Here is a 12,602-nt window from a genome sequence, read left to right on the forward strand (position 1 = left end):
TGGTCCTCTGGATGTCCTTCAAGCAGAGCTACTAAAATGATGAAGACATATACTTGAATGAGGTGCCAGAGTGCAACAATTAAGCAGAGCAATAGAGCTTGTTTATAAAGAAAGACTGACGGATGGACCCATAGAGGTCCTGAATGCCTCGAGAGCATACTGTGGTAGTCTTCCCTTGCCACACTCCTCCTAGGGGGCCTTTTCTGCGCTCCTCCGGCAACCAGAAGACAGGTTAATGTGGAGTATTATTGTGGGGTTTGAGCAATATGACATGCAGAGCAGGTGGTCCATGCTGCCATGTCAGAGATCTCCCTGGATGTGTGTTGGGGATGGCTGGCTTAACCTGTGATAGTGTGCTAAGAAATATAATGATATGAAGTAAAGGTCTGACAGGTGATTGGAGAGGACAGAATTCAGTGTTGTATTAGTATTGACAACCACAACCCTTAAGGGTCTGCAGCATATAGCCCTGACATACACACACACACAGGATACATGTACACATGTAGTGCCTTCTAAATACTAAATGAAATTAAGATTATATTTAAACGTGTCACTGTTTTAGTTGTTATATTTGATTCGGTCTGATCCTTTATTCTGGTGTTCATCTTTGTCCGAGTTATTCCCTACAGGCCATGTCACCTTCCTGCCGGGCCTGCACCCTTCACTCTCAGGACGGCAGCATGAATCAAGTGATTGTGGGGTTCTTGTCCCTTCCTGGCTCCAATACTCTTTCCTTCCCAGGGATCCCTCAGCTTCATCTCTATAATTCAAGGAATTTATTTCTTTATGTTTTTATAAACGTCCTTCCTCCCACTTGCTATTTCAAAACATAATGCTAAATGGCATGTTTTGTTTAGACTTTTTCATGTTGTTCTTTGATCCTGTTTCTGTTTGGATTTCTATCTACTCCCATCAGTGTTTTCCTCTACTTTTCTTAGCAATATTCCTTACTTTTCATTTTTTGTTCATCTGGTAGATAAATGTCTGTATGGAGATGATAAATCACAGGATATGGATCTAAAGGTATTAACTGCGTTCATCCCTCCTGATTTAAACACCCATGTGCTCAAACAGCCTATTTGGATGAGACGCTGCCATGACTAACGGCCTCGTAATTCTGATGGCGTCAAACAGTATGCAGCACTCAAACACACTCAAACATGCACAAAGACATAAACTCAGTGCGGACCACCATCGTAACTCACTCCGACACGGCTAATGCCGTCAGCAGAGTCGTGATCCAACCTCGCTTCATTTGGCTAATAGGACAGACACTTTGTGTGAATTACATGACCTTTGTTCCTTTCTCCCTTCGCAAGAATGTGTGTGAGTGTGTGTGTGTTTGTGTGTCACCATGTAATTCTTCATACTGCCCGGTGCCTGCCAAATTGAGACAATTAAATCCTACTGCCAATTAGTGTAATGGTGAGGCTCACTTGCATATAGGGCGGTGGCGGTGGAGAGGGAGAGGCCAAGGGCAGACAAGGCAGGTAGAGGGATGAAGGATTAATGGAGGCAGGTTTGAGAAGGGGTCCTGGAGGGATGAGAAAGACTCTGAGTGGGGATGTAATAGGGAAGGTAGAGTTGAAGCATCAAAATAGCGCACATAACCGAATACACACACAAACACACACACACACACACACACACACACATACGAACACACGTCTCAATGTACATGGGATGTGTGATAAATACACACAAACACACTCAAGTTCACTGACACACACAAAGGCACAAACGCTGAAAGGGATAACCACAATGGTCTTGTTTTTTTATTAAACATATTGGGTAATGTTTCATTTTAGTAGAATTTACATCATGTTAGACAGAATATGTGCCCTTGATATCAGTCAAAAAAACAATTGTCCCCCTCTTCCAAGTGCTCTCACAGAAACAGAACTGTGGCTGCCAAATGTCCACACTATTGTGTATCTTATATGTACCTTATATTATGTGAAGGATAGCTTACATAATATAAGCTGAACACCAATAGCCCTGTTCTTTCTTTTTCAAAAAAAAATGCATAAACTAATTAAATGTTATTCACAGTGTCAGTGTGTATGTACGTATGTGGGTGTAGGTTCCACACGTGTGTGGAAACTACACACAAACACACGCACAGGCACACACACACACACACACATGTTCAATATTATTGTGAATTTAGCAAATAGTACAGATAGTTAACCAGCTACTGCAATTAGTTATCATGGGCAATCTAACTTGGCTAGCTCTATTATTGACCTTTTTTTTATTTAAAAAAACTAAACTCATTCTGACCAAATAGGGATTCAATCAATACTCCATGTTCCATCAAGGCCTTCATGTGACCCCGTGTTTAGACTAAATGAAAGGCCTGTGACATTAATAAACCAAATATCCAAGAGTCTAATTCAATATGCTGCGGCACCGAAGATAGCATCCAAGCTAAGCAAATAAAAAAATGTTGTCCAGCTCAGATCATATTGCTTTCAGATTCCCAACTCTGACCAGGTGATACGTACTGTCACCATGGAACAGTGGCTAATGGCCACTAGCAACACAGGAGCTTTCATACAATGGTGGGTCTATAGGAACTGGATGAGGTGGAAAACCATCTCTGCCACTATGGCACATGAGTTATGCTGGTGTAGGAGAGACTGCATTATGAAGGTCAATTCATGAAAACACATACAAATGAAAGTCATTTAGAACATGGGAACATAAAACCTTTTGAGAAATCCTTCAAATTAGGTATTTTAGGACCATTGAATTTATTTTATGTTATAATTACTATTATCATTATTATAATTATTGGAAAGAATATATTCAAATGCTACATCTCCCGTGGGCTAAAAGATTATCTCCATAATGTGAACATTGCTACTGTCTGTTGTTCTTTGGTTGACAATGAATTGTATCATAATTTATCAAAACACAAATGTTGATGCTTTGTAAGTAAATTACATACTTTCGTTATCAGTCTTAACCAATTTCCGTCATAGTTGTTACAAATAAATAAGTAAGTCTCAATATGGACAATTTGTTTGATTATTCAGCACTGTGCCATTAGGTGTCATTTCTGTTATCTTGACTATAAAGATAGGATAGATTATACATTCCTGTATCTGTATCAATTAGTCTGAGCAGGTGAAGAAAAAAACGTATATTACATTCAAGATCACCTTATGTCTTTCGTAAATACACAGTAGTTGCCAGTAAACTAAACATATTTGGATGCAAAAATCCCAAAAATCCCAAAATCTTACTCATTAAGTCAATTGTTGATGCCAATTAAAATCCTGTTGCGTAAAAACTGTTACATCAGTTTGTGCAACTCTGTCTTGAATGTCCGAAAATAAACAAATATATTCATTACAAAATACAAGATTACACCCATATTACACCCACACTCCTCAAACAATTTACCATATGGGCTACATTTTCTTCTATAATGTCCTTTCTCTTAGAACAACCAATATTCAAACGGGAACTTAATCAGAGAAATGTGGCACATTGTTAAACTACCTTTAAGCAAGCGTAGGCAATTTATTTTAGAAGCATTTTTTTGTCATATTTGTTGAAATTCTCTACACATTCCGAAAGCAATCATTCAATCAAATGCTCTGACCAAAATAAAAAAATCTGTATCAATCATTTCCTTTGGCACAGATTCAAATATTGGATGTCCTACCTGCCTGTCTACCTACCTACCTACCTGCGTCGCTCATTACAAATTGCGTACCAGGCTAGGCCAAACTTCTGCTAAAGCTTGCGAGCTAGCCAAATGTTCTGGCTTTGGATGGGGGCCTGAAGCGAGGGGGGGATTTTTTCTGTTACATTTTTTTAAATCTAGCTTTCTCTTTAAATTTGCCTATCCCAGCTTTGAGAACAACACAGCATAATTACAAGCTGTTCTTATTGCAAAACAATGGGATTGGAGGCAGTTCTTCCTTACTGTTCTCACAGATTTTCTTTTGGGAAACATTTGAGGGTCAATTAGTATTAAGGATGGATTCTGCAGTGCAAAGTCGAAAGGAGGCATCTCTAAGATCTCTCTGTCATTGGGGATGTTGGCAAGAAGAAATCACATTCCGGCAGTGTCTATTTACTTCACGTCTTGAAATTAAATTTCAATGTTTGTATTTAAGATTGGCACACACACACACACACATTAAGGTAGCACCATTTATACAGAAGTTATTTTCAGGGTAATTTGCTTGTAAATTAATATACATGAATGTTCATGTTGTTAGAACAACATTTGCATCCACCTTATAAGTGAATTGACCTTCTATTTATTTTTACAAATGTCCTTTCATTACTTTCACTTGAGGAGCTGACCAGTTGGTGAAATGAGACCACATAATGTAATAATCAAACCATTAAGGCTTGATTATTATCTCTGGGTATGCATATATTTATATCTAATAGTAATAATCCAATCTATAACCCTGGCTTCCGTCCAGTATGACAGGAATCAGTATTCTCCATTGTGACTACTGCTCTGTAGACCAACAGTAGAGTAGCTTATCATCATATTTTCCCTTGTACTATTGGGGGGATTTTTGTTGCTGATATGAAAGATGTGATGCTGACCTTTAGAACACACAAATTTAACATTTTTGACATCTTAAAAAAAACCAAATATTTATAATCTAGAAGAGTGGAGTAGCAGAATTGAAGAATCTGATCTAAAATCCTTTTGGTAAAATAAGTATGTCATAGGTTCTAACTTATACATCTACATCTGTAATGGTAACGATAAAGATCATGAACGTCAAATACCAGGGGTTTTGTAGGTGCTGTTTTAGTATGTATTCAAGTAAATTGTCATATTGGATATTCTCCTTCAACACATTGTAATTTTATTATCATCTCATGTCTGCCCAACCCAGCACCTTCTGCCCTCCTAGCCATCCATGGAAGGAGAGGTCTTCACTATGAGTTACTTCTCAAGGATCTTCCTGTTCTCTTCGGGGGTTTGCGGTAGGTTTTCCTTTCACGTAGGGCGGCAAAGGGTAGGGTTAAGGGGGAGTCCCTAATGGTGTCTTTTGAGACTGTAATCGTGAAAATACAAATATGATCTATACAAAGCAACTTGGCTTGACAATGTGTATCATTAAACGTTTTGAACTAAAAATCCATATTTTAACACTTTTTTTTCTACTTGGCTTTGTCACAGCCTTTACGTTGAAAACACTGCAATGAATCTTTTTTTCTATCTGAATGAATATGACCTTATCAACCTAATGCATATAGTACTGTGTATTTTTCTTTAATCACATATTAACATAAAACCAGGTTTGGTATTGCTTACAAAAATAAGATTGATTAAGCACTCCTCATCTTTTTGTATGTCTTCAGATATTCAAAATGTATTCACTGTGTACTATGTCCTGGTCTGAGCAGTAGAAGGCACTGAGCTGGGAGTAGGTCGTCGTCCTAAACAGAGTACCTGCAATAAAATGGCTCTAATGGTGTCCATGTCGGTAATTGGCTGCAGCTCACAAGCAGAAAAGGCTCCAAAATCAGCTTAGATTAAGTATTTTTGTCATTTGTCCTTTTAGTATTATTTTTTTCAACTATTACTATTTAACCTTTTATCTTTCTTGTGTCTTGTGTTTGTGTCTCTGTCTCTAGTCCCATGCAGCCCACGGTTGCATGACGGTCGCACTGAGTGAGCAGACTTCATTTTTCAAGGCATAGCCTGATTTGAAGATTGAACAGAGAGGGAAACCCTTCTTCAATGGGGACCTCACCTGTGCGATAGATAGACCGTAGGACTGGTTCTTGGGTTGGTTCTAGGGCTGGTCATAGGGACTAGTACTAGGGCAGATTCTAGGGATTCCGGGGCTGGTTCTATGGTTGGTTATTGGGCTCGTTCTGGTCTCAGGGCTGGTTCAATGGTTTGTTCTTGGGCTGGTTTTAGAGTTTCTTCTTGGGCTGGGTTTAGGGCTGGTTCCTGGACTGGTTCTAGGGTTGTTTGTGGTTCTAGGACTGGTTCTAGGGCTGTAAAATAGGGCTATTTTATGGGCTATTGGAGTGGCTGGATCTAGGGATAGTTCTAGGATGTGTGGTTCTATGGGATGGTTCTAGGGCTGGATCTGGGACTGGTCCTAGGTTTGGTTCTATGACTGGTCCTGGCTCGGTCTTGTCCTTGTGAATTTGGCAAGCTGTCCCTTAGTAACATCCTTAGTGAATAATTCCCATCTGATTTCAGTATGAGAATGTACCTCACAGTTCCTGGCCGGTAGGGAATTTTGCATTTTCCTTGTACCAGCAATATGTTTTCAGCCATTTGAAATCCAACGTGATACACAAAGCGTGTGCATATCCATAGATCCGTGTGTGTATGGCTTCCCACATGTTTACGGCCTCCTGTGCATCTGAGCCAGTAAATCATAACATGAATATCAATTTATCTGGTTCTCCATCTGAGACCTATAAGCTTGTTTCCCTTAGAAACATGGTCCCGATGCTATAGGAGACTTTCCTCATAGAGGCCGGAGGGGCGGAGCGAGAGCTGGTGAGAGAGGCGTGGCTGTGTGATGTCCCCGCCTCCAGGAAGTAGCAAGTTCCTGGGATCTCTTTGGGGAAGTTGTCTGGGAGCTCCAGCCGAGACCGCGGGACAAACGAAAATGAGCGGTCATCCTTCAGCAGCCTATGGACACAACAGGACACATCCTTCAGCACATACTGTAGTGTTTTGTCTTTAGAATCCTATGCATGGTGTGTGTGTGTGTGTGTGTGTGTGTGTGTGTGTGTGTGTGTGTGTGTGTGTGTGTGTGTGTGTGTGTGTGTGTGTGTGTGTGTGTGTGTGTGTGCGTGCGTGCGTGCGTGCGTGCGTGTGTGTGTGTGTGGGGGGGGGGTATAATTCCCCCTCCTGGGCCTGTATGGCTCCATGCAGATGTCCAGTACAGTATCAGCGTCATACAGAAGTGAGCATACTTACTGGTAGGTTGTTGGACTGACGTTGATACATCTGGGATGGCTCCCAGACTCAAACTTGCTGGCCAGGGTCACATTGTTGCCAAACAGACAGTAGCGTGGCATCTTAACTCCGACCACGCCAGCTAGCAGTGAGCCTGTGTGGATGCCTATTCTGAGCTGATTGGGAGGGTGAAGAGAAGATGAGTTGGGGGGGGGGGGGGGGGGGGGGGGGACGACACACAGACATAATAGGAAAGGATGGGGTCAAACAAGGAGAGAGAGATAGGTGAGGTCACAGCTACTGAGTTTCTATCAGACCCTGCTATGAAAAAATGCATCTTTCAACATGATTCCTCTGCCCTGGTATGTCTATGTTCACATTTGAGCTTAAACTGGCCACCATGCTTCACAGATGAATTCTTTATTCATGGAATCTCACATATCGCCAGGACCTTCATAACCCATCTGCTGTCATTCTGTCCGTGTTAAATGGCGGCCTGTTTTCAATGACGATCACTGCTCTGACCATGCTGTCACTTCCATTTATAAGACTGCTTATTAGATATGCTGGGTCTAAATTGCATCGTACATCAGTAAACACACACAGACACACACACACACACAAACACACACACACAGAAGCTGAACATGCGTTTTGGATCCCAGTAGATAGCTGATGATCCTCTTCAGCATCTTATCACCAAGGTAACCAATGCCACTTAGTGCATGCCATCACACCACATTGTAGCCATGGCAACAACTGGGAAAAATGGAAAAGTGGGGGTATTGCACCAAGGAAGAGACTGAGGGTTGTATGTGACTCTGAAGAGATGGAGCGATAGAGAGATGTGGAAAGACTAAAAAAATGAGGAAAAAGGATAGATCGGAGAAAATGCAAACGGAGACATGAGTGTATAACACACTCATAATACACAGAATGATATATGACTGTGGAAAATGCATTGCTCTCAGTTAAACAAGAAGACATTTTTGCTAATCAATAACATAGTAGCCACTTGGTCGGAATGAGAAATCAAAAAGTAAAAATGACAAACAAAAGGTAATAGGCCTATTGTCGTAGTTACAAAGTCCCAAAAATGACAGAAACAGGCACAAATGAACAGAAAACACGAGAATATGTTTTAACCTTGATTCGGGTAAATATATAACCAGCAATCAAACAAAGGTTAATTTTTCTCTTATCTAACTTTTATTTATCTGTCTATCATTTGATGTATCTATGTCTCTCCCTTAAATCCTCTATCACTTGACTCTCTATCTCTCTCTCCCTCCCTCTCCCTCTCCCTCTCTCTCCCTCTCTCTCCCTCTCTCTCTCTCTCTCTCTCTCTCTATCGCTCCCTCTCTCTCTCTCTCTCTCTCTCTCTCTCTCTCTCTCTCTCTCTCTCTCTCTCTCTCTCTCTCTCTCTCTCTCTCGCACTCTCTCTCACACTCTCTCCCTCAGTGCTCCAGCTAGCTTGCGTAAGAGGGGCTCTGGCAGGGAGGTGTGCTAGCATACTGAAGAGCATTTAACAGGCTGAAGAGGTGGAACAAACTTTACCTTTGCTATGGGATAAAATATTACAAAAGCAGAAATAGGCAAGTGTGGCTCACTGCAGCGCAGAGTTTGACATAGTCCAGCTCCACCTCTCTGGACCTAGTTCAGCTGATTGGGTTTCATGCTGCCCAATCAAGCCGGTTATGGTCTGGGTTAGGGTAAGGTTTATGTGTTATGGTTAGGTTTAGGGGTTGTGGTTAGGTTTAGGGGTTGTGGTTAGGTTTAGGGGTTGTGGTAAGGGTTTTGGTTAGAATTCGCTGTTAAGGTTTCTGATATGTTTAGGTTTAGGGGTTGAGGTAAGGGTTATGGCTAGGGTTATAGTAAGGTTATGTTAGGGTTGAACAAATCGGACTGGACCTGAGTCAGGGGTGTGGCTGAGCCTAGAGATGGAGCCGGCCAATGGCTCTGCACTGAGCAGCCTCTCAGCAATAGAGGGAGAAGTGGGGGGAGATGGTTGAAAGATACCGAGTGGGAGTGTGAAAGTATGAGGGGAAAAAAGCAGGAGATAGCGAGCAGGTGTGTGTTTGTGTGTCTGCGTGTGCGTGTGCGTGTGTGTGTGTGTGTGTGTGTGTGTGTGTGTGTCTGTGAGTGTGAGAGATAAAGAGAGAGAGAGAATATTGTGCTTGGATTGCCTTTTCTATTTCTAGACAAATGGCTTTTGATGAAAAACATTCCTATTCCTTTCCGCTATGATTAAGCTTGTTTTGGTTTTTGTCTTCTATCATTTTCCCATGATTGCAACACAGACTCTGATGTCACCAGAAATTAATGGAGGGCTGAGAAATAACGGGAGACTGAACCATGAAAGCCTATGCTATTTTCGTATTATCTGTTTCTTTCATTTTGACTGTCGTGTTTCTTTTTAATGAGATAATGTAAAGTAGAAAGCTGGATTTCCTTCCAGACGAGGGTTTGAACTGCGGGGCGGCTCGCAGGCCTAACGGTAATGCGGCTGACAACGTCATGATTCAACATGGTTTCTAGGACATTCTCTAACCTGATGAAGGGCAGCTGGTAGTCTCCCGCCCAACAGCGCAGTCCGACTGAACGACTCAGTCATACATTTCACTTTTTGTTTTCCTCTCTGAACTATTTGAATCATTAAGCAAACATGTTTAACAGCCCCAACTCACTATGCATTTATGTAGTTGATTAAGAGTGAAGCACCTGAGAACATTGGGGATCTTGAACCCCCAAAAGTATAGCGTTCCGCTGATCAGCTGATGCAATGCCAGGACTTATATACGGTTAAGTGGGAGCTTTAGCTCTACTGGAACCTAGTTCTTTCCAAGGTCAAAAGCCCACTACTTGTCAACACACTCCCCTCAAGGCTTCTTTTGTTAGGATAGCTCTCAGCTGTCACTTCACTTAACACAAGGACACAGTGCCCATGCAAACAGCGTCCCCGGGGGTGCCGTATGCAAGTACACAATTACATACGGTTGTTTGAATACGTGGAATGAAGAGTGGCCCCAAACCAGGAACTAACAAACACATACATTGACTGTTGAGAAGTATTAAGAAGAAACTTGGAGTTCGACATTTAGTGACACAGCTAACACACACGCCTCAAGGGATGTGTTTGTTTGGCCCATAAAAACACACGCACACGCACACGCACACGCGCACACACACACACACACACACACACACACACACACACACACACACACACACACACACACACACACACACACACACACACACACACACACACACACACACACACACACACACACTACCCAGTGACAGAGTTGAGCGTTGGAGGATGGATCCACCCATATTGTGCTTCAAACATCTTGTTGGACCAAAGACATGAGCTCCCTAGCGACTAGCGGTGCGACGATGGCACACCCACGCTAGGGATAATCACACGAGACGCACATGGAAGCCCACCACCGTCATTTCAGTTTGAAGGCATTTGCTTGCGGACAAAATAGCTTGTTGAAAGAGAATGGATTTCTTCAGATTGGTGTTGTTCTAAAGACTGGACATTGGGTAATATTTCACACTATAAGAACGCTAATGTTGATATTCAACAAGGTTTTATTCCTAATATTAAGGACATCGGGTGGCACTTAATACTTGATACACTTGGTTGGACAATGTTTCACACAATGAGTGAAACATTGACTAAATTTTTTTAAGAAAGACTAATCTGAAATAAATCAGCTCTCAATGTGCTAATGAGATTAGGAAGCAAAAAAGGTTGGATATTGAACGAAAAAAAGTGCTGAATCATCTGGGATATAATTGTGTGTTGAGTCTGCCTGAGACAAACCAATCATCTATCAAATGGACCAAAAAATACAACTGCATATAAACCCATACCCTTCAAACACACCTTCTTACATCTTTATCTTATATAGATTGATCGATATACAATATTTGCATCAACATATAGTACATAGTTCTGATTCTAAAAGCTCAAAATCATTAAGCACGTCTTCACATAGAACACAAAGCCAACAATGTGTTCTCTTGCCTCCATGGCGACCACACACATCACAGTTTTTTGTTTCTCTCTCTCGCCTTGACCACCATGTGAACACATGGCACATGCAGAATACACACACATAGACAAACACAGAAACCTGAAACACAGCTTCCTCAAAGAGTGGAACAAAAAGTATGTATGGATATGTTTTGTTGAATTAGCAAAACATGTAACTGTCAAATGTGTGTTTGTACTACCCTGACACATTTACTATTTGAAATACACACAATAGGTGTCCTTATTCCCAAATGAGTCTAAATCACTGCTGAAAGGCTTCTGATGTTTCAACGATGAAAGCGTAAAAAAGTAGAACATCGTAAATAAAAAAAATCCACATCGCTGCCGATGCAGCAAAGAATGACCCGGTTTCTGTCCTACCAAACTATCTTTGGCCTTCCAAAAGAAAAGCACACCAACAGTCAGCAGAACGTAAATAAACCCATTCTGCTATTTTCCAGCGCCCTTTGCCTTCATCCTCACTTGACCAAACAGGACTCACCTTGATGGGCTTGCCGTCAGGGGTGAGTACTTCCTCTGAAAGCTCCATCATCTTCAGAGCCATCTGCGCGATTGGCTTAGCATGGCTGTCAATCTTCTTATGTAGTCCACCTGCCACACAGTAGGCATCGCCTATGGTCTCAATCTGGACATTGATAAGGCGGGACAAAGAAGAACATAGGGATGAGAAAAATGTACCTATGGGTTTGGAGTGAGAATTTATGCATTTAAAGAGCACGACACATTTATATAAAACAAAGAAGAAAAAGGAGGAAAAACGAAAAGAAAGAGCGAGATATGTGTGTGTGTGTGTGTGTATGCGTGTGTGTGTGTGTGTGTATGCGTGTGTGTGTGTGTGTGTGTGTGTGTGTGTGTGTGTGTGTGTGTGTGTGTGTGTGTGTGTGTGTGTGTGTGTGTGTGTGTGTGTGTGTGTGTGTGTGTGTGTGTTTGAGAGAGAGAGAGAGAGAGAGAGAGAGAGAGAGAGAGAGACAACTGGGAAAAAAGGTGCACTAACTCACCACCGGTTCAGTTATTTCCACAGCATAACCATGACAACGGCGACATATGGGTCTTTCTCTTCCATTTCTCACGCACACAGTGAAATCCCTGACCATTTAGCACGGCACGCAAGTTCATAAATGTATGTCTCTCTTGCACTCACCAACATTCCCACCATAATCCTCCATGAACATAATGTTTTACATATATTTATCTTTCTTTCTTTTGCTATCTTTCTCTCTCCACACCAGATCTCCCTTCAACTAAGGGAAATTAAAACCAAACATGGAAGGGCTTGTAGATTATGGTGGAAATAAATAAAAAGGATCCGAGTGAAGATGTTCTATATTTACCAGATCGATTCATAGATTTATAGATAAAGAAAGAGAAAAGAGAAAGAGAATGAAGAAAGAGAAGAAAAAGAAAGAAAGAAAGATTAAGGACATATAGATCGATAGATGGGTGCTTCAGTCTACCTCAAAACACAATGGACGGGAATACTGAAAGCACTCCAGGGCCATGTGAGCCCACGCCCCTCCCGCTGGTGTCCACTGACCTTGTACACGTCCAGGATGCCGCACTGGTAGTCGAAGCGCGTGTACAGCTCGTTGAGCATGGAGATGACCTGCATGGGCG

At 41.8% G+C, this 12,602-nt stretch overlaps 1 protein-coding gene across 1 annotated transcript; it reads right to left on the bottom strand.

The window, feature by feature from the left end:
- Positions 1–3,730: 3,730 nt before the first annotated feature.
- LOC130405655 (guanylate cyclase soluble subunit alpha-2-like) lies at positions 3,731–12,597 on the bottom strand. Its single transcript, XM_056610829.1, has 4 exons — positions 12,523–12,597; positions 11,470–11,613; positions 6,941–7,095; positions 3,731–6,649 (listed from the first exon to the last, which is right to left on the bottom strand). Exons 1-4 carry the CDS (start codon positions 12,595–12,597, stop codon positions 6,430–6,432), a joined length of 594 nt encoding a protein of 197 aa, XP_056466804.1. The 3' UTR covers positions 3,731–6,429.
- Positions 12,598–12,602: the final 5 nt, after the last annotated feature.

Source organism: Gadus chalcogrammus, chromosome 16 (assembly GCF_026213295.1).
Source record: "Gadus chalcogrammus isolate NIFS_2021 chromosome 16, NIFS_Gcha_1.0, whole genome shotgun sequence".
In the NCBI taxonomy this organism is placed as follows: Eukaryota; Metazoa; Chordata; class Actinopteri; order Gadiformes; family Gadidae; genus Gadus; species Gadus chalcogrammus.